The sequence below is a fragment of the Pleurodeles waltl genome, chromosome 1_2 (genome assembly GCF_031143425.1).
Source record: "Pleurodeles waltl isolate 20211129_DDA chromosome 1_2, aPleWal1.hap1.20221129, whole genome shotgun sequence".
Classification (NCBI taxonomy): Eukaryota; Metazoa; Chordata; class Amphibia; order Caudata; family Salamandridae; genus Pleurodeles; species Pleurodeles waltl.
Window position 1 is genome coordinate 681,741,947 of NC_090437.1, and position 23,109 is coordinate 681,765,055.

Below are 23,109 nucleotides of genomic sequence, written 5' to 3' on the forward strand. Positions count from 1 at the left end.
AGCTTGACCTGTCACATATGATCACTCTTCTTTTTCAATATAATCTACAGAAAATGCTTACATTTACCTGTAACCCAGGCACTTTAGGGGCATAAATATGAGGCCAGTTACAGGAGAAAGAAACCCTAATGCAAAGGGGGTGGAGTGATCTGTACTTTTTGTGTTTCTCTCTCACTGTGGAGCTACCTCTACTATCGCTAATGTATGATTTCACCCACATTTAACCCTGCATATCGAAATGATACCACTTCATCATCTCCATGAATTCTATTTGCCCCTTTTGGCCATCCCTATGTTTAGGTGTACCACAGTTTAGTGCAGCTGAATCTGCCAGGATGCTGATTTTCCTGTCATAACAAAAGATGTAACTGAAATGCCCACTCTTCTTTTTTTCTGTTGCCCTTTCCATCAAGTCAAAAAACCAGGGCTACTTGACCCACAAGACTGATCCACGGTTCCTTTAATGGAAGCAACAAGATGGTTGCATGTCAAAGTGGGCCAGTCTTAAAAGAATTCCTCTCACTCACTTTTTGTGACAAAGTCCATCTTCCGAAAGACAGCTTTATACTACCATGACCTGCCTGCATTGTGGAAATCTAGAATGCAGCAGCTACTTCCAGTGATTATCTTACAAGTAAAATGTGAATAATGACCATGCTGCTTACAATACTCTTGAGCATTAGCTAAATCAAATGGACCTTAGCAGCAAGTTGGGCTTCTCCGTGCATTAAAAAGAAGGGCATGGTCATGAAATGTATATAATAATAATTATTTTCACTTTTTACTAAGCTTCATCATAAAGTGAGAAGTGCCAGTCATCAATGCTGTGGAAATACAGTAAAGAAAGTAACTTGGAATGCTGTTTTCAGTTTAAAGAAAACATAAGTGCAAATATAAGGATGGGTCTGTGATATTTTAGTCCTTGTAAAATCCACCAGTATGCATGCTCTGCTTTCGTATGGAAGTCTGGCTTTTTTGATTTTGTGAAAGTTAGCTGACTGTATTTAAAAATACATTTTGTCAACTAGACCAACAACCTTGAAAATGTATACAAAAAATAAAGGAAAACATTACAAAATGTGTTCTAAAGGTGTCATTACATTATCCATCTTAACATGATGCAGGTGTCATTTAAAAAGGCAAATGATGTTCTTCATCTTGTGCACTTTTCAATTACAAAAGAAAACCATGTCATTTACTTTTGAAATGTACAATATGGTGTCACACAATGTCCAAACTAACCAGAACATTGAATGTCTGTGGACAAGCTAAAAAGATACTACACCTTCACACTTAGGCCCATATTTATACTTTTTAAGCGCCGCATTTACAGTTTTTGACACAAAAGTGGCACAAACTTACAAAATACAAATGTATTTGGTAGTTTGTGTCACTTTTACGTCAAAAAATGACATAAATGCAGCACTACAAATGTATAAATATGGGCCTTAATGTGAATCATATTATATTTAAGCTATCGCTTTACCTCTGCTGTCCGTTAATAGCATTATTTCTGATGATTCAATTACACTTATAAAATGCAATGTAATTATCAAGCAACATTTATCACTCAATGTTTTCTACTCATTTACGATCGTATTCATTTCATTTTCTTTTAACAGACAAAATCTTGCTCAAAGAATTCTACAGACTGAAAATCAAGGAAGACAAAAAAAGGAAGTGGGTCATTTTGTGGGAAATCCTCTTTCACCTATATTTTTACATGTCAAATGTGAAAAACTTCCCAAATTGTCAAACATTTGTGAATTTCAATGGAAGGTCTTGAAATCATTTTATAGGAAAAAAGTCAAACGTTAGATAAAAGTGCAAAACTCAACAGTAAGTTCCAAACACAGTTTTGTTTTTTTCAATATATTACTATTGTCCTGAGATAAGGTTTTTGAATTACAACATCTCTAACTGCCAATCGGTCTTCTTGGTGCAACTAAACAAGTGTAAGCAGTTCCTCCATCTGCAAATATGCTGGGATACTATATTGGAAAAATAGGTTAACATCTCCAGTACTGTTTTGGGAGCAAATAGATATATCTAGGTGCCTGAGGTACACTATTGGGTTCTATTTATGTGGTCAATCTAAACTACTGGGTTTGGAGTAAGAAGATGCAGGGAAATCTGATACTTTATTATTGTTCTGCACTGAAATATATAGGTCAATGCATTTCTATCCTCAACGACTGGAAACAGATTTAGCATTTTAATTGGTATCTCAGTAACAATAGGGCAAAGTTAGCAAAAAAACATTTTTACTTACAGGGTCGGAAACTGTGGTTCTCAAGACTTGCACAGGTTTCTTAAACAGAACCATCTAACTGGCTTTGAAACTTATTTACAAGGTAATTACCAAGTAATTACATACTAGGTCATGCATTAACATGCATTATTCTGTAGTTACATTGTTATTAGTAGCATGGCACATCTCGCTACACAATTGTATCAGGAATTCTGCAATCAATAGTACTTGCATATGTGATTCTGCACTAGTTTAAGTGGAAAAATGTTTCAGTGTAGGACTTCTTGGTTCAATTGTGTAACTTAAATTATACCATGTGACTATTGATATATCCATACTCTTTGATTTTTTTTTTTTTTACAAATAATAATGTTTATCCACATACTTTGACCACACAGCACTTACACTGCAGTTAAAGTGCTATTCGATTTTCTATGCCTTCTGTCAATTTACATGTTTTTGGACAATGGAAACAAGGAACTGAATAACAGTTTTTAGGAATATTTCAAATGAATCAAAGTCTCTCTTTCGGACAAACTGTATCGACTTACTGCAAACATTTTGAGTAGGCCCCTTTGCCATGAGATGTAAGCTTTAAAAAATAACAATAAACAAATGCTCAACCAAAATTAAGCCTCCAGACAACGTGTTGGGCCAGGTGTGCTAAGAGCTTTCACTGACGCTTTGCAGCACTAGGCAATGAAAAGTGTAACAAAGCATCACAAAAGCCGCAAACAGAAGAATTGGATTAGCTTTCACATACAAAAGCTATTGTGTGCTTAAAGTTGATTCCGGGCTCCCAATCGGTTTGTGCCATCCCTTGCTGATGTATGCAAGGTGGGACATATCTGGGGCAAGCCAGTGGAAAAACCTTAGGTTTTGGTAAGAAGCCAGATTTACTAAAATCACATAAACTGCCTTTTCTGCAAATCTGAATGCAAAAGAAAAGCAGGTGCAATCGGGAAGTCAAGCGATGTAGTTCCTGGTGAATCTAATTACACACAATGTGTGTTTTACCCTAAAGAACATTGCTTTCATGTCTGACATCTGTCTTGGTGTCTACATCTAGAAATATATACTGGAGGCTGTACCTCTAGTACAGATTCCAGGCAAGATAGTGCAGTCTCCTTTGAGCCACAGCGCAATATTCTGCATAATGTAAAAGAGCTAGAGTTAACTGTTGATGATGTCACCAATGACATCATCAACAGGTGACTCTTACTAAATCTGGTGCTGTGCTATTTTCTGTTCTTTACCAAATGCAGCACTGCAATTTCCCATTCAGTGCCTCCTTGCAGAGAGGGCAGTTAATCTGGCAAATCACCAGATATGTCTGAACCTGCATAATCCTAAAACTAGATTCTAAGATGGTAAATATGCTGAATAAAACATCAACATTCTCACGTAAAAAGCAGAGAAGTGCTTAAATAATCCCTCAATCAAGGAACTTAGGGAAATATATGGCATTGGAATAGAACTCATGTACGGCTATCCTCCATTACTTCATATTGTTGATACTTTCAGTTATTTGCCTCTTCCAGTTAACTGAGCTATTGTGAAGATATTCAGTGTGTCTTTAGGGTGGCAATGCTATGCTATGCAGAGAATCAAAGTTCCTTTTTAAATGATACCTCGATAAAGTTGAACACATAACATTGTTTCCTCACTCAGGGCAACGGGGAACAAAAATCCTAACAATGTGCTCCAAACTGTCCAGACGTCATAAACGTGCAATAAGAAAACAAAGTGAGTTTCACGAAAAAGTAGAAAGGCTTAAATACAACAAAAATGGATCAAGAGAGGCTATTTACAACAGAAACGTCAAAATGGTAAACTAAACATGATGCTAAAAAAGGCACAGCTTTCCCTTTCTTAAATACACTGTAAACAGTTCGTTGTGCATGCAGAACATTTCACTTTGCAAAAAAAATTTACCTTGTATTAGATAAAGATAGTACTTAAATAGTCTCCAGCAAAATAGAATTCTTCCAAAAATACTTTCCCATTCGTCATAACCATTAAAGATCTCATTTACAAAAGCTCCATACAGCTTGAATTGGGTCCTTCACAATTTATACATAGAGCAATATACAGTAAAGCAAAGACTGCAACATAAGGTGCCCAAAGTCAGCATAATAGATACAATGAACTGAAACTGGAGCATCCGTTTTAACGCTGTATCCTTTTCCTTTTAATTAACTGATGAATGTTTAACACAGTGTATGTCAACTATGGTGGATAATATGGGATAACAAATGCCACAAGTGTGATAATGCAATTATTCTACAGCATGTTGCTTTATTACTGTACACATTAGTTTTTGTTTATTTTGTTAACAAGAAAAGAAAGTTAATGCCCCATACTGACTGTACAATTTGTGTGCAAACCAAGGGCACACATTTAGAAAGTTCGGTTTTCTGAAACCTTTCTGAAACGAGCAAAACAACACCAGAAATTCCATGGTATATTTAAAACGTCAACATGTTATAATATCAAAATCAAAAAGTTATTGACTAGTTATGGCTTTTCATCCATAGGAACAGGGGCTTTTTCCAAAATGTTCGGGGTTGTTTGCCAAAAAACATCCAGGTCTCTCCAGGTCCGGAAGAACCCCACTTCTTTCTTTAGCCAAAGCCCATTCACATGATTTGTAACTATTTAAAAACTGCAGAACAACTGCACATTGTTAAAAATGTGGTTTCTTAGGTCCTTCTTAGGCGTGGAACAATAATGGGAAACTTAAGGCAAAGTTCTTCTGTTAAGACAATCTCCATCACTTCCTGTTAAAGTACAGGGGCTTTGCATTCCCAGATTCCACCTTTGGTAACTGGTCACTGATTATTTCGACCAACATGGCTGGAAACTCCACTTTCAGTGCCTGAGACTCGCGGAAGGTATAGAAACAGAACTCCAATAAATCCCCAACAAGCTGAAAAACAAAAACAAACAGCAAACATTTTAGTAATAAGAAAAAAGCTGTCTAATAAATTTGCACCAACTTCAGTGTACTACAATGCACTGCTAAGTTTACTTTCTTTCTAGGCTAATTAACTAAATATAGTCCAGTTTTTTTTTTAAAGGTTCACTAAACAAAGAACTCATTATACTGTCCGTTTTGTGAAATGTTTCCTGATCCCGTTTCAGTATTACAAAAGGGGTCATCCAGTGCAAAAAAAAAAAATCTCTTTACCCAATCTTGCATCTTCAAGATACAATAATGATAAGAAATGTGGAATATCCCTTGGGTGGTTTTTTTATTTATTTTTGTGAAAAATAAAACCTACATATTCATTCACATATATACTTTGACAAAAAAAAGCCAAAGATATGTTAAATATCATAAATATTAACTCATTATGATTAATGTATCAATTTTGTTAGAGATCCCCATACCCTTCCCCCCCTTGTTCACAATTTGCCCTTTACACATATAAAGGGATTTTTAAGTGTACAGAGACTAGGGCCCAGAATTAATAGGGCCGAGCGCCATCTAACGACACATTAGCGTCATTTTGTTTACGCTAATGTGGTGTTAGATGGTTAAAATCACCACACCATATTTGCAAAGTGGCACAATGCAGGCATTGCGCCACTTTGTAACCCCTAATGTATGCCAGGGGGGCCAAAAAAAGAGTGCAAAAAATCTAAGATATTTCTTTGTGTCATTTTTTCCGGAATTTTTAATGCCTACTTAGGGCAGGCGTTAAAAGGGGGCACACCATTGCTTACAATAGGCCGCTATGTACTGTTCGGAGTTAGCGCCAACATTTTGGTGCTAACCCTGGACAGTGCATTGACAGTGTCAAAAATGATTATGCTATAGTCCCCTACCCCGCGCCATGGTGTGCTGTAATTTAAATACAGCGCACACGTGGTGGCGGTAGGGGGCGATAAAGGGTGCAAGGAAAGTGTCGCTGCACTGGGTGCAGCACCACTTTTCTTAAATATGCCCCTAGGTATCAGGCTCTCCACTAAAAAATATAGGCGGCTCTTGGTCAAACCATCATGATGCTACACAATTTTGACTAATTACTATAACCACAAATACTATTTCATAACATACGACAAAATATTCTTAAAGTTATTTGCCCCAAACATTATCCGTTTTGGAGAGTCAACAATCTCTCTTTTAGCTAAAATACTCAAGAAGCCAACCATATCACCCCAGAACAGTTGCACATAAGGACACCTGGCAAACATATATAGTATGTTGGAGCCAGATCTTAAACATCTATGAAAGCAATCATTATGTTATTTGCCCCATTTAAAAAGTCTCACTGACCTGAGACCCTGGTACATTCACCTCATGAGACAAACTGTATCCCCAGCAATTCTTATTTATATGCCTCCAAATGAATTCCCCCCAGGAATAAAATAAAGTGGTGAGGGATATGAGGGAGAGACAGTTCTTATACATGGAAGGCTGAAGTCTTACTGGGGTTTTAATATACTTAGGGGCATATTTACAGGTTTTGGTGAAGGGCAGCGCCTCAAGACTTTTTGCTGCTCTGCGTCAAAAGTAAAGGGCAGGAATGCATCACATCTTTAAGATACAGCGCATTCCTGTCCCTTTCCCCCTGTGCTGGCGCACAATGGGCTGCCATGTGCCAATGCAGGCACCCTTGCACAATGGTGCAAGGGTGTCTGCGTTGCAGGGATGATTTTGTTGTGCAGGAAGGGACACCTTACTGCACAAAAACAATCATTAGAGACGTTTTCCTCTTTCTATGTGTGCTGCAGAATGCAGCACATAGAAAAAGGAAAAACGAGGAGAAATTAAGGTATTTCTCCTTGTTATGCCTCCCTTATGCCTCCCCTGTGGAGGCGTAGTCTTTTGACGCATCCCCAGGTTTACAAAATCTCATAAATCTGTGAATGTTTCAAATGCCATGGGTGTTATGTGGGAACACCCACCGTAACGCCCATTGCATGCCTCCCTGTCTCAGGGTGAGGCAACGCAGGGACTTGCGCTGCACTGCCTTACTCAGTATCCACAAGGACACATGAAGTCACACAGGGTGGCTTTATGTGGCCTTGTAGATATGGCCCTGTAGTGTGCACTGTCGGAATGTCACAATAAGCAACGTTTCAGCGGCACAGAGGGGATTGTAAATATGCCCCTGAATATCTTCACCCCAAACGTAGTCCAATGAACCTTTCTTTCACACATGCTCACTAAAATAAAAGAATGTAACCCAAGTGATATTTTCTGGGCAGGCGACTTTCCCAGAAGTACACCTAAACATACACTCTCGGGGCACAATGCCATTACTACTGGGAGAACTCAAATATATCGGCCATATAGATCTTTGGAGGGTTAAGAGTCCTATGGGCAAAACACTTACTTCTCCCATGTACACAGATCATATTTGCGTACTGATCTAGCCTGGGGTGCTCATAGTAGAGTGGAGAATACTTGGGTGGTAACCCATGCCTGACTGCGATACTGGAACACTCCATGTTCATATGAGAAGGGGAATGGATTGCTAGTGCCAGGGAATAGGGGGGAGCGTTATTGAAAGTTTGACAGAGCCTCCATTAAAGATAAACTGGTCTTTTGTTCTCTTAAAGAAACCATTGCAAGCTAACTGACAGAGAAAAAAAACTGTGGCAATGGATATGCCTTCAGTGCCTTCAGGGTATGTTGTGAGGTGCCTTGAAGACAGTGGTGAGGGGCCAGTGTATAAAGGAGAGTGTGAGACAGGGCCAGCAGCAAAAATCACTCCACAAGTCTTTGGAGGCTTCACTTAAAGTAGTGGAGAAAGAGTTCCAGAGGAAGGGATGAATGTGTTCCCTATCTGACTAGGGGGCAACTGGGTCTCCTGGCTACTGGGAGAACCAAAAAAGCATTATCATGCTTAAGGCAAAAATTCTATGAAAAAGCTAATAAGACCAATTCCATGTTGCCCTGAAGACTTGGGTTTGCTAAGGCGCTTAAGCAAACCCCAGTTTTAAGGGGAGACGATGGAGAAGCAATTCGTGTGAGCAATGGAAAGGAACAGAGAGGTAGTTTTACTCAGCATTATATTCAGAAAACCCAAGTGATGGAGGGGAGATTGGTGATATTCAGTAAGGCACCTGGTATATCACACTTATTGCATACCAACAATAAAGCTTTGCAAGAGGTGGTCATCCTGGAAGGGGTTAGAAAATCTATCACAGATCTAAATCCAAATAAATCCCCTATGCCTGATGGCCTCATTAATGCATTGTATACGCACTTCAAACTAAACTTGATCCTCCACCTTCTTGCCACTTTCAACTCTCTACAATCAAGCTCGGTCCTGCCTACGATGACAAAGGCTCATATCACACTCCTACATAAATAGGGCAAACCAATGCATTCTGTGAGCTGTTTCTCCCCACTGCTCTTCTAAATACAGATGCCAAGATCTTCACAAATGTCCAGCTGGTTGATACCACACATGCCCCATCTGATACACCCAGACCAATTGGGATTTGTGCCCAAAAGACAGGCAGCAGATAATATCCTTGAGTGCTGACAATACTGTCACTAGATGCTGAAAAAGCATCTGAAAGGGTTAGCTTGCTGTATCTCTCTCGTGTTCTCAAGGTGACAGGACTAGGACCTCCTATGCATGAATAATTGCTAATTACGAGATGCCTGGGGAAATAGCGCTGGTTAATGGTAAAACAGCAGACCCAATAAAGTTATAGAGAGACACCCGGCAGGGATGTATATTAGTCCCCTGTTATTTTGTCCATCACACTCTTGGCTGCCCCTTTAGAGAGCATCCTGAGACAAAGGGCATGATGTTTGGAGGAGAACATCAAAACAATTAATTTGTTTGCGTATAATATCCTATTGTCAATGGTGGATCTGTCAGAATCTCCCATGTGAGCTATAGATATGATTGAGTGTTTCTGGAGAGTGTCTGGCTTCAAGGGTAAAAATACAAAGTCAGAGTTGCTGGATGTGGGCCTGACCCAAGAACTCAGGAAAGCTCTATCTGAGCGGACTACTTGTGGGTGGGCCAAAGAGAAAGTCAAATAACAAGTGATTTTCATTACACTGTGCGTAGACCAGTGGTACCCAACCTTTTGACTTCTGTGGACCCCCACTTTATCATTACTGGAACCCGTGGGCCCCGACTGAACCATTATTGAAATCCAGAGACCTCCCACAGGGTCATTAGTGGATGCCAGGGACCCATGCCTAAACATTGTCTATGATTTGAACCGCAAAACAATACACAACAAATACACAAACAAGCATTTCATCAAACAGCATCAATCACAGGTTGGGAACCACTGGCTTAGAGCACTCTATTTAGCAAACTACCCAAACCTGTTGATGCTATCACAACTGATCTACATCAGTTGCACACCATGTATATCTCATGGGTATGCAGGGTAGCAGGATTTAAAGTTATTATCCTTCCCAAACAGTTGTATGCCTTCCAAGCCTTGCTAGTTTGCATTCCAGAGACAGATTTGAAGACTCTGCAGAGTGATAATGACTCCTTCATTTAGGCTGGGAAGAAAGCTCGAATATCAAGGAAGATTAGAACATTCTGGTGATTCTGGCTTCCAGACATTAGGCAATATTACTATGCTTCCCAGCTTTGGGTCTTTTTTGAATGGTTTCTCTACAAGACAGAAAAACACTGGATCCATATGAATGCAGTGGGCCTGTGCCAGGCTCCATGAGCAACATCTTGCCTGGCAAAACATGTTGGACCTTCGGTGAATTATTTTTCCAAGATACTTAGGCCAATATTTAAGGAGAATTAGAGTCGCATTAGCGTCATTTATTTTGACGCTAAAGCGGTGCTAGCTAAACTCCATCTTTATAGTTTGATGCAAGACCCGTCTAGAGTCAAAATATTGGAGTTCGTGCCATTTTTAGGAAGCGCCAACCCACCTTGTGTCAATGAGATGCAAGGTAGCCATTCCCTTCCTAAAAATGTTGCTAGTCCCCCAGTGCCACATTTAATACCCCACGCAAAAACAACATGCAACTAGGAGGCGGGCCTAAATAATGGTGCTAAGTCCAATTAGTGTCATTATTTAACGCCAGGTCAGACCAGTCATTAATTTGCTGGTAGGTCAATTTCCATGGGGAAACACCATGGAATGGGCACAAAGATGCCCACCGCAACCCCCAGCATCACCACCACCCACACCACAGGGACACTACAGGAGGAGGAAGCCCATCCCCGGTGAGTTAAAGGTAAGTGTATGTGTGTGGTGTGCCATTGGGGGGCCCTTATATAGGGCCCCCTGGCTGGCAGTGGGTCTGTTGGGCTTGCCCTGGGGACACTGATCCCCTGTGGTAGGCATTGGAGTGGTGGTAATGACTCCTGTCTATTCTTAGACAGGAGCCATTTTTTGGCTGCTTGTCCGCCAAAAAACGACGCTAAACTGACTAGAGGTAGATTTGTTGTCGCTAATTAGCCTACCATCATTTTTGACCCACTAGCTTCATTTCCCCTAACGCCATCCCTCACCGGCTAGCTTTTTTTTTTTAGACGCTAGCCATTCCTTAGCTCCATTGTGCATCATTTCATAAAAATGGTGCACGGGTGGCATAAAGGAATGGTGTTAGCTCGTGTTAAAATGCGCTATTTTTCATAAATATGGACTTTAGGCTTGTAATGGCAATCTGGGACATGGTTACTAGAAAGAAGGCCCTGACTTCTGTTACCTTCCCCATTTGCTCCATTTTGGAGGATACCCAGCGTTTGTGCTAGAGAAGGAAAGAGAAGGGCCAGGCTGCGGGGTGGTGGGAGGTTGTTGAATGCTCAGAGATCTCTTTGTAAAAGAAGAGATTGAAACGCTTGAGAAATGTAGAATAGAATTCAGAACATGAGAGACTGCCTGAATGAAGTACTGACAAATGCAACACTGGACATTTCACCAGCGTAATGAAGAGTTGTCTATTTGACCGCTTACTGATTAGGAGAAACATTTCACTAACTACACTTCAGCTATAGAGCTAATATGTAATATCTATTCAACACTAACAGGTCCCGATGCAGTGGCAAACTACCCTGAAGCACAGTATCTGCTAAAACAATGGCAGAACCTCTGGGCAGACATACCTTCCGTGTGTGTAGGTGCCCAAAATAGTGAATCTCTTCATAAATATGCATAACTTTGTAACAAGGTGGGATACCATGAGTGGTACATGTGAATTCAAATGCTATGACCCATGCTTTTTTACACAAAGCCCCACCTACTAACGTGTTCCCAGTGCTTTGTGCCAAAAAATATCATCTTCTTGCGGCAGGAGCTAACTGGGAGAAATGTGTTTTCACCACACCGTTCAAACGATGCACCTATGCTTCCCTGTACAGCATAAGCACACTGTTTGAAGTATGTTTTATCCTAGTATTTTGTACTGGAAGGGTATACACTTTCTGTATAAAACCTATGCTGGACATCACACACATCTTTGCACTATGATGCAAAGTTGTATTGTGGTGCTAGACAGCCTGTTTGAGCGGCAGCTCAGGGAATGACAGCACCAACATCACATCTTTGAAGATATGGCTCTGATGTGCTTTCCCTTTTGTTCAACACAAATTTGGTTGCTTCTTTGAACAACCTTTTCAGTAAATCTGCCCATAAGTATAGCCCATCATATTCCAGCTGACAGACATATTGCAAACTAAGTAGGAATGGAAGTTCTTGTTTGCTTTTGTTTCCTAATTAGTTATAGTGGCGTATAAGCAAAGCCAGACTAAGCTGAGCATTGCATCATACATGTAAATGGCATATTTAATGAGCACAGAAGTCTACATCTGCTTTCACAGTCAATTATCTAGGTCTTCTTATATATAAAGTAGCCACAGTGTGAAAGCAAAATCAAACTTGTTAAAGGAAATTTCTTTTACCTTTTACTCCGAACTGAGGTCTATTAAAAATACCAAGCCACATACTCTTTGCTGAAATAATGACTGGGGCTGTCAATGCATTAAACTGCCACTGAAAAGTAAGCCGGTCCCAGATGCCCATATGGGTGACAGTGAGCGCTCTACAAATACTGACTAATTGATTGTGTTAGAAATAATTAGCCAATTATAAGGCAGTCATCAAATTTCAGACCTCTCCATTAGTTATGAAGCTAGATATTCATGCTCACAATTCAAAATACCCGGTATGAAGCTTAGTGGCCATCCAGCAGCTCTCAATCTTGCTGCAGGTCTTGTGTTTCAGATGTTTTCAGAAGGCTTTAGAAGATGCTGGCAGGCATTAATGCTGAAACTAAATCCAGAAAATAATTTGGCTTGAAAAGTTAATATATCCCATCAGATTTGAGTTATCTGGTTTAGTTTAGGTACTTTTAGGAAAGTAAATGCTGTGCACCCAAGACGAGGGCATCATACCACGCACACCTTTTACTAACTCTTGTTCAGCCCCTGTTTATCCACAAACGTATGGGAGGAACTGAACTACATTCATTTTCTACACATTTGTCTATGAATAGTCCTGCCATCACCAGATTGGCATAGGTTTTCTAACTCCAAAGGACATGATGGATAGTGCTAACTGAAAGTGCCAACAGAAAGTGGTAGAGAGATTTTGAACTGGACATGGCTGAAGTGGTTCGGAATAGGTGGAACTGGGAAGAGTTCAGCTGAATACTGCTTGACAAATAGTTCTGGGTAAATGTTGCAGTCACCTGACACAGGATGTGCATCATAATTAAATGAAGGTGACTGGGGACCTTCTAGGAATTGGGCTCTCTGCCGTTTTCTACCAATAGCATTCTAACTGCTCCTTTTAAACTGTGTATTCATAAACCACTAGGGTGTCAGGATCAGCCGGGAAGAAGGTGAAGGAAGATTTTCCTGGCTGTCAAATAACTGTAGAACAGTTGTGGTTCCTCTTCCTCGATCTGTCCCAAAAGATTGATCCCAAGAGCTATGAATATGTCTCAAAGGACTGATTCATAGACCTAGGAGATCCAGTTTCCTAACCTGGTAAACAAGGATATTTGTGCTACTATAAGAGGGAAAACCACCTGCCTGTGGGGAAATATGTCTCTAGAGCGCCTCAAACCCAGAAGGCTGATCAATGCCAATGGTCAGTTAACTGGATTCTAGTTAACTGGTGTGCTGAAGGGGGACTATGAAAGACCTTCAACAGAAACAGGGAGACCCCTGTATTTGATTTTATGAATACTAGAACTCTTATGGAAAATCCATTAGACAATAGTTTGAAAAACCCTTCAATGTGTTCGTTTTGCCTACAAAAAAGTTTGTTTTAGTTTTAGAGGACATTAACCAGATTTGTGGGGCAAAAGCTCCTTTCTTCAGCTGTTCTTCGGCCTTCAAAAACTAGACTGAGTATAGACATGGAAATCGTGAAGGGTCATTTACAAAGCTGTTCTTAAATCTCTCAAGTCGAGTTGGCGTTCACCCCACTAAAGCCCAACAAAGGGCATATCTATCAAGGAGATCTGAAAACCTAATGAAATTACCATAAAGTACATCCCGGCATGTCTGTGTATGATGACAGTGGTTCAAATGCCACAGACAACTAAGGCCCATATTTATACTTTTTTAGTGCCGCATTTGCGTCATTTTGTGACGCAAAAGCGGCACAAACTTACAAAATACAATTATATTTTGTAAGTTTGCGCCGCTTTTGCATCACAAAATGATGCAAATGAAGTGTTAAAAAAGTATAAGTATGGGCCTTAGTCTATGGATTCCAGACCAGAAGGCAAAATTTGGTTGGCTGTGTCCTACACATCTGGAGCTGTTTGCACATAGGATACCCAAAGGTCCTCCAGTAATGCAGGCAGAACCTCCCATGCCATCTCCCAATGGATGTGGTAACAGCATGCCCGAAGCAAAAAAACATTCAATTAACACCACCCTAAGTAGCTGTAATAGAAGACTTCCTTGCTCACTACAATTTGTTTTGACTCCATGACGCACGAAGTGGAAAGAAAGGCGGGCTTATATCTTACAAGTGGAGGATTACACCTCAAGGTTCTTAGGTAAATTTGGTGCGTCAGTAACTTCGGGTGCCCAGCGGCCTGTTTGTGGCATCTGGTAATGGGACAGGCGACAGCCAGGACAAAAAAGAGCTTAGAATAAAGTGCCGAGATAGGATCAACTAGAGATTCAAGGCGTAAGAAAACTTGCTTTTGTCTCTTCTAAATTTCTGCAGCTCTCCTGATGACTACTTTAATGAAAGTACTCTGCTCAGTAGGAATAATATGTGGCAAATAAAGTTCTGAACGAGGTGATGTGTCAAGGTCACTGCATTTTGTAAATCCAGGTAAAGCTCAGTATAATGTGGAGGGAGCAAGTTGCATGCCTCCTCATCACCATCCTTATCAACTGGTATCTGAATGATATTGGAATAAGGTCTGAAATGACTGAATTAAGAAACGTTTAGCTGCTGGGAATTCCTCCTCAGCATAGGTTTGCACTTTTTTTATAGTATAGAGTGACATAGGGTGGATTCCTCTTGCTGATATAGGATCCTAATTGGGGGCCGACGCTTACAAATTTTGGGCCAGATTTAAGAAAAGTGGAGCTGCACCAAGTGCAGCGTCACTTTTCTTGTGCCCCTTAGCGCCCTCCTAACACCACCATGTGTGTGCCGTATCTGAGATACAGCGCACCATGGTGGTAGTTAGGGAATTTTTGACGCTAGTTCGGAGCTTTGCAGGATTAGCGTTAAACAAATTTGAAAAGACCATTGAGGCCCATTGTAAAAAATGGCAGGTGTTAAAAGTGGTGACAAAAAAATGACGCAAAGAAATCTCCTAGATTTCTCTGCACCATTTTTCCGGCCCCCCCTAATGGGGGGCACTCCCCTTTGCAAACATTATGTCTAGTGCAGGCATAATGTAGCGCAAATTGTTACAAAGTGGCGCAATGTCTGCATTGCACCACTTTGTAAATTTTGCACTGTGATTTTTGCCTTATTGGGCCACATTAGCGTAAAAAAAAAACATTACAATAATGTTGCTCAAGGAGCCGCTAGGGTCTTTTAAATCTGCCCCTTGTTATCAGCTTCTTTGGAACCAGTGCGTGGGTGTGCTGATGGAGCAACATCCTGTGAGGCCTTTGTAACAGGAGTGGAAGCACAGCTGGCTATTGGTGGCAGAAGGGTGGACTCCAAATGTTGTCAGCCGCTGTCAGTGGGGTGCCCCCATAGCATTCAAGAGCTATGGCAAGTTGTTTTCCAAATCTGGTCTGGCACCTGGAAAGGTTCAGAAGGTGAACAACCTGTGGGTAAAAGCATCCATCAGAAGTGGATGTTTCAAGGCTTGGAAATCTGAAAATACACTGAAACATGCAATTTATGGATATTCCCAAAATCCACTCTGACCCCTTCACACCCTGGAAACGACCAGAGAATTGCTCCAGCAAAGGGCTGAAATAACTCCTGTTCGAGGGTCTAGTGAGCAGCGGATCATCCCAGACTTGATGGGTGAATGAGGGAAAGGGCTTTCCCCCTGGGAAAACATATTCCTCATAAAAAAGTGCATTTGCAGATGAGGCTCCATTCCCCCAGTGTGGAGTTCTAGGGTATGTATAATAGGAGTCCTTGGGAATAGTCACAGGAATTTTCCAGTAGTGCACCTGGCAGCCTTTCCAGATCATTACTCTAGGACCTTCGACTGGTCTTTGTGTACTCATGGGAATCTTTGTGAACAACAAAAAGGATAACGAATGTAAATCTCCTCTGAAACGTTTACCTTTTTTGCCTTTGGTGACTACAGCCCTCTATCTAGATATAGATCTGCAATCCCAACTTTAATCTACCACTCACAGTTATCTAAAGATAATTTACTTTTACCTCAGTAATTCTACTGTGTGGATAAAATGCATAACTATATAATGCCAGTGTAAAGGATAAACTAGCATAATTTTAGTTACAGATGTGAATAGAGGCTCATTTTCCCCCTTTCCCCTTCATCTCCGAGCAGCAAAATAGGTCACCTGGGTTCCTTGAGTCTTTTGATACCCAGTACCTGTTCATCACCTGCTCCATGTATTTTAATGTGGTGGGTTTTCTCAGGTCTGCCCTGGTTGACTGTCAGCCATTAGTTGACTCTGTGTGTTAACTTGAAAATAAATATTAAAAATACTTTATATTAAATATCATTGTAAATGTATTTTACATATTTATTTTAAATCTAGAACAAAATAAAAATGCTACTGCAGTATTAACTTAGTTTTGAAATAAATATTTAATTGATGGAAATATTTTAAATTAAATTTCACTTATTGTTCTGGAATTTACCTTGAAAAATAAAGTACCACCCAAAGAAAAAACATTATTAAGTATTATTAATGATGAAAGGTGGTGTAACAGAAATCATTATAATTAATGTTATTATATATTAATATACAATTGTTAGCTGTTTTTAATCCAAGAAAGGATATTGAAATATTTACAAATTAAATTATACATATGTACTATTTTAATATATTTTTAAAACATTAAGTTATATCTATTCATATTTTTAACTATTTTAAATATTTTAATTTAACATTATTTCCTATGAGGTTTAATTTTATTTCCCCACCTTCATTATTTTTCTATGGGAGGCTGTTGCAGAGCCACTGATGGCCATGTCTGGTGCTGGCTTACTACTTTTTTTATGTAGTAACCTCAGATTTTGCTAATAATGAAAAATTGTAAACTTAATAAAAAAAGTGTAAACTATAATCCTGGCCCTGTATGCCTAAACCTGTAAATACAAGAACGCCTTCAGAAAGCGAAATTCTAAGCCACACTGTCTCCCATAGGCTCCAAGACCTCATCCATGATATCGAAGTGCAAAGGAAATGCAACAACTGCTGTAATTCTGTGATTGCTCCATTCTTCACCAGTTGTATACTCTGGAGCAGTATTACATGTGGTGCCACAGGGGTGCAATCAGTATTTCCATTTACTATTCGCACTCCTGAGGCATGCAGATGGTTGTGTGCACCTTCTGTAATGTGAGTTCCAAACTGCCATACATTTTTCACAAGTACAATACCAAGGTGACTTTCTCTCATTCGCCTAGGGATGTAGCTCAATGCAAAGCCAATAACTACCCCATGAAAATGAGTGAATACCTTTGCGTCCACGCTGTATTATAGAGAAGGGTGCAAGGCATTTACATCATTTAGGGGTCGCCAGGGGTCACAGCTGCAACCCTAGTTTGCCCCTTGTGACCCCCTGGCACTGTCTTTGCGATCCCTGGCCTCAGAGGTGTCAAAATCAGTGAAAGTAAGACAAGGGCATCTCCATTTTCCTTGTTTTTTGTCAATCCTTTATAACATTATTAGGGAATAATATTTTATTATTCACAATTAGTGTAATAAAGAACGAACTGCTATTTGCTGTAATATGACCCTTCCTGGCAGCTGAGGTAAGTAAAAAATGATTTTAAATGTATGTTGTATGCATGCTTGCGGGTGAGTGTGTGGTTATGTGAGAACGAGTGTGTGTAAGTGTAAAAGTGTGTATATTTGTAAACATGCGTTTGTGAGAGAAAGTAAAGGTTAAATGGCATGTGATGTCAACTCCGCTACCCCTGGCATTTTGGTGAATTGACGTTCATGGTATAGGGCCAAAAGAAGCTCTCAGGAAGTGCAGTGATTGTGCGCCACACATGATGTGATACACAGTGACCAACCTGATGGTAGCCTTTACGAAGTAGGCAAGAGAGCTACGGGCTCACACCTGGTAGCTCCCTGACGAGGTGGTCACTGTCCCCTCTCAATAACGAGGCCAGGTCTGTTGCTAGAGAAAGAGGGAGTTGCAGTTTCAAACAGTTGCTCCCTCTTTCACTGATGCTGTCACTGCAACACATGAACAAATAGTCAGACATTTTGTTCGCACTGGGAATAGCACATTTTTTCTGTGATTTCGATGAAAAGGGAGTGCTGTGCCACAAAGCAGGGCAGTGTACCCTTTACATAATTCGATGCCAGGTTTTTAAAGTATTGCAACCTATAGGTCCCCATTACGAAATGCTTGGAATCTTAGATGGGTCCGGACTATGGGCCTCATTTCGAGCTTGGTTGACAGGTTACTCTGTCACAAACGTGATGGGTATCCTGCACTTGTAATGAGGTGGATAAGATAGCCATCGCTTTTTGTGATAGAATAAGCCTTTCGCCAAACTCTAAATTAGGCCCTATATTTTACTCAACTATTATCTTTGGCAACTGACAACATCGTTCTAACTAGGAAATGTTCAGAAACTTACTTGAAACGTTTCCATAAAAATGTGAACAAAATGATATTCAATGTAGACTTTAGTGTGGAATGGAATGGAATGAGAAAAGAATATATTTTATAGATTGTGAAAAATATAGAGTCGAAAAGTACTATTCACACATGAATATCTAGAAAAGAAACTGCTGCAAATAGTATATGTTACATCTAATCATCCTAGACATCAGACTTAAAACATCCCATGTGGAGAGGTTTTCTATACAAAAAGGCTTGTTTACGTAAAACCTTGAAGAATTTCATGCCAGTTGATTTTTTTTAAATAGATTATAAACTATATGTGAACTATATATGAAGCTGTGAAACGTGCAAGACTAATATCCAGAATTAGGTTAGTACGTAATGTAATTGTCAAGGCGAAACAAACAAAGTGAGCTTTATCACAAAATATAATGCAAAAAGTAAAGGCATTTCAGCAATGTTGAGAAGACACTGGCATCTTCCGACACTGGATTTACATATTAAAGAATTTCCCCCGAAAACCAAGTTTCACTGACTAAAAGAGGGTCAAAATGATAGATCTACTTTTTCTAAGTGATATTAGCAATGCAGTCAAGGCACATAGAGAAACTAAATGTTTTTTTCACAAGTTATTGTGTTAGTGTATATGTTGTGCGTGTACACTACACACAATGTGAACGTCGTGTTCTCCAATGTATATGGGTTTGACAATTAGAACTTCAAAAGCAGTGATGGGAGGGGCATATGGGATGGAAATAAAAACACTAATCGTAAATAGCATATCTGTGTGTATTCTGACAAATATCACACGAAGAATATTCGAAATATTCGTTTCATGGGTATTGAATATGTAAAAATGTATCATGTATTAGAGGAGAAATTGCACAAAGAAGTCTTTCTGCTTAAGAAGGAAGCAGGCAGCAACTAAGGAACTCAACAAGGAAGCAGGATTACAAACATTCCGTAATAACAAATAGGAATTAGGCTTTTATATCAAGCAAGGCGTTAGTGTGAATAAACTCAGATTTCCTATTTTAAGTTTAAAAGTATAAAATGTAGTGAAAAAAATCAAAGTAGTCCTTTATTTGAACAATAAACTGAAGAATTGTAAAATTTTGATGTTTGTTTTTCATGCTGTATATTGTTTTCATCAAAAAATAACAACCAAAAAATCACTTTAGGTTTTCTAGTAGTGACAACCATTCCAGGACCTTTGGTTTTAGTGTTATTATAGCCTGATTGATCGCCAAATGTCCAGGATGTTCATCAGATAATAGAGATGCCCAAAAAAATGCCTGGGCTGACGTGTGCCAGGGATACCCACCATATGACAGAGAGGGTCCCAATGTGCCTGGTAGGATTACCACATGTTAATATCACCATAACACCCGTGTTAAGGTCCCCTTGCGACCCTGAATGCCTTTCAGAAGCTCGGATGACCGAGATGACCATTATATTCCTGGAGTTTGTGGCAATGTGAGGAAAGCTCACTTTGTGGCAGGCATTTTAGGATGTGGAGAAGGCCGTCACTGCCAAGGAGCAGCCACTGTATGCCAGGCATAACTACCATATGCCAGGAATGCTCATGTCATTTCACATGTAGCCAGTATATGTCAGAAATTACCACAATATAGCAGGGATTTTTATCAGGTGGTAGAGATGACGTTTGTGCAGCAGGGATGTTCATCACATGCGAGGCACAGAGAAACACATAATTACATGCACAGGTACAGCTACTCCACCATTCTATTGTGGATACTCACACTGATTTACCTATCCTTGCTGGACATGGTCCTACCCCAAATTTCATTGTGTCTTCTGTGGTGGTAATCCAGCGGGCATGTGTTATTTGATACAGCCTATGACATTCCCAGGCAACACTACCACTCTGCAGCTCTTGTCTAATGAACGACTACAGAGTAGTGAAGGCAACACTGAGAGCACCCTGGAGGCCCAGCAGCTAACCAATGACAGCATGTGGAAAAGGAAGACATGCTGGATCTTTAAGCCTTGCCCAATGAAACAAGTTCTACAGTCAATTGTTGAGAGACTGCAATAATACCTGCTCTTCCACACCTTTCTTATGTTGGTACCAGCTCGTATTCACCCTGCTATCCCAACGCAAACACTAGCTAGAATTTAGTGAACAGTGGCATAATATGAAGGAGGCAGGGATCAAGGCAGATTTGCCAATGTTTAGTGTGGCAGAATGTTAGCTCCCCAGCCTCTGGCAAAATCCCAACTGAGTTAAATGGGGCCTGCCCTCACAAGTGGCTTCATATTACACATATGCTTTTGGGACTCCTCTGAAGCTACTCCAAACAAGCAAGTTTCAAGCAAACTCTTCCTCAATCTTGATCTTCAGAGCACTAGGAATACGGTTGAGAAAGCATTTTGTATTAAGCACACTGATTTCAATGGTGCGTGTGCAAAACTACACACCTTGATCACCAGTCATCACTTTTAAAAGATGTTTATAGTTTGACAAAATATGTTATTTAGGTTCTGCAGGCTGACTGTAACAAAAGGTGTATCTGTATTTATTGTATTAATTAAAGAGTGATAACAAAACAAGCCTGGGGTTACTCTTGAATAAGAAGTGTAACCCACTTGGAGTAAAGATAGAAAAAAGAGTGATGATCAAAAGAATTCTTGTCCCCACACAGTTTTAAAGCCTGCCATGTTCAAGGTTGCCATGCTTACCACTCTTACGATTTCAAGGTTTTGTGAGCAGTAGTGGATATTTATGCACCTGATGTGTTACACTGTGTCATACAAAATGCTAATAAAACATTTATTGAAAACAACACTTATTTATCAATTCTCAATCCCTGTTCAGTGAACAATGTTGCTTTAAGGAACACAGCGACTGTGTTTAAAAAAAAATAATAATAATAATAATAATAGTAAAAAATATGTACAGCTGTGTCTCTTAAACCAGGTTTCCGGAGACCCCTTGGGGTTCAGTATGCCAACTCAGGGGGTACACTACTGTTTTGAAGATTATATAATTTTAACAGATTAGAATAGTGCATATAAATAAAGATGCAAAATATAAAATTGAAAATTAAAAATTTGGGGGTAAATGCGAAGAATATGGAAATTGAAGGATGAAAATGAAGTTCGTGTCCTAATACTGAGTTGTGGGAGAAGTGCAAATACATGAAGAAAATGTGATTTTTGTATTTGTTTGTGAATTAAATTTAATATTCAATCCTTTGTGAATTTGTTTGATGAATTGTTGTTTCTGTGTTTTTGTGTATTGTTTTGAGGTTCAATTCATCAACATTGCTTATGCCGGGGTCCTCAGCTTCCGGTAATGACTTGGTGAGGGGTCCCTGGATTCCAATAATGATTCAGCGGAGGTGCCTCAATTTCAGTAATGATTATGTGGTGGTCCACAGATATCAAAAGGTCAATTACTATTTATTTACAGAGTTTGTCTGGTACATTGCCATGCTATCTTTTCAAGCAGCACCTCATTTAATTATACATCTCCGTGCTGCAGCACTCTCGAAGGAATGCTCAACTCCTCACTTCCTTGTCTCCAGTACCACATACTTTGGTGATCCTCAAGTCTAACATTGCACTATTCCCCACACCCTCTCCTTGGCCAACAGAGTACTTCATTTTAGTATATTGTCACCCTCCTTCTACTTACTTCACAATTCATCCCCTACCAGGCTGTGTTGTATCCTTGTCTCTTTTACAATGCTCAGTTGCTTTCTCACTGAGTTTACTCTTTATATGTCTCACCTATATAGGGGTATATTTACTACCATTTGCACAGGCCCCTGCGTGGTGAGCTTTCATAATGTATGGTAAATCGCCCGAATATTTTGTGTTGCACCGCAGCATAGGTGCAGCCATGCAAAAATTTAGCAAATATATCAGAGAGCATGGTGAATCAAAATTGAAACATGCTCCCCAGCTAGGGGGCAGCACAGTTAGGTTGTGACGGGTAGCAGTCCCGCTACTGTACCCAAAAACACCAGCATTGTTTTTTCCTCAACATTTCTAGGTAGTTTTGTAAGACCCTTGGATTGTTTTCCAAAGTGTGAGCTATTCATACCAATTTCATAAATACTAATGCCTAGATTTAACAGTTTGTGTTGAGTTTGCATCATAAAAGTGACACAAAACCCGCACTAAGGCCCATATTTATACTTTTTAGCACTGCGTATTTTGTAAGTTTGCGCCATTTTTGCGTCAAAAAGAGCGCCAACGCGGTGCTAAAAAAGTATAAATATGGGCCTAAGTGTTGTATTGAGATTTACTTTCCAGTGCAAAACCTGCTTTGTCCAGGAATGTAGCCCTAAAGTAACACAAAGCAGCAATTTGTACTACTTTCTGTCACTGGGTGTACGAAGAGTAGTACATGAGTATTCCTATATAATCACTTGTGGATTTTGACGCGAAACCCTATCCACTAACACTGGTAGACAGAGATTAGCAGCAAAAATGAAACCCCCATGAAGCAGGCCTAATATTAGAGAAAAGCTTTCTTTTCTGTGCGCTGAACTCACACCACACAAACAAACTGGGAAAAGTATAGAACTATTTCGAGGAATAGTATTTTGTACTGGAAGGGTATCCTTTCAGTACAAAACCTATGCTAGACATCATGCCCATACCATTGCACTATGGCGCAAGGGTGTATGCGTGGAGCA

The 23,109-nt window shown here is 39.9% G+C and overlaps 1 protein-coding gene across 2 annotated transcripts in view; it reads right to left on the reverse strand.

The window, feature by feature from the left end:
* Positions 1-2,610: 2,610 nt before the first annotated feature.
* The window catches only part of NR3C2 (nuclear receptor subfamily 3 group C member 2), a 799,955-nt gene continuing 779,456 nt past the window's right edge, over positions 2,611-23,109 (reverse strand). For both annotated transcript variants that reach the window (XM_069242633.1, XM_069242632.1), the window contains exon 9: positions 2,611-5,180. In XM_069242633.1, coding sequence (XP_069098734.1) covers positions 5,025-5,180 — 156 coding nt within the window. In that variant the 3' untranslated portion in view covers positions 2,611-5,024. The remainder of the gene's footprint in view (positions 5,181-23,109) is intronic.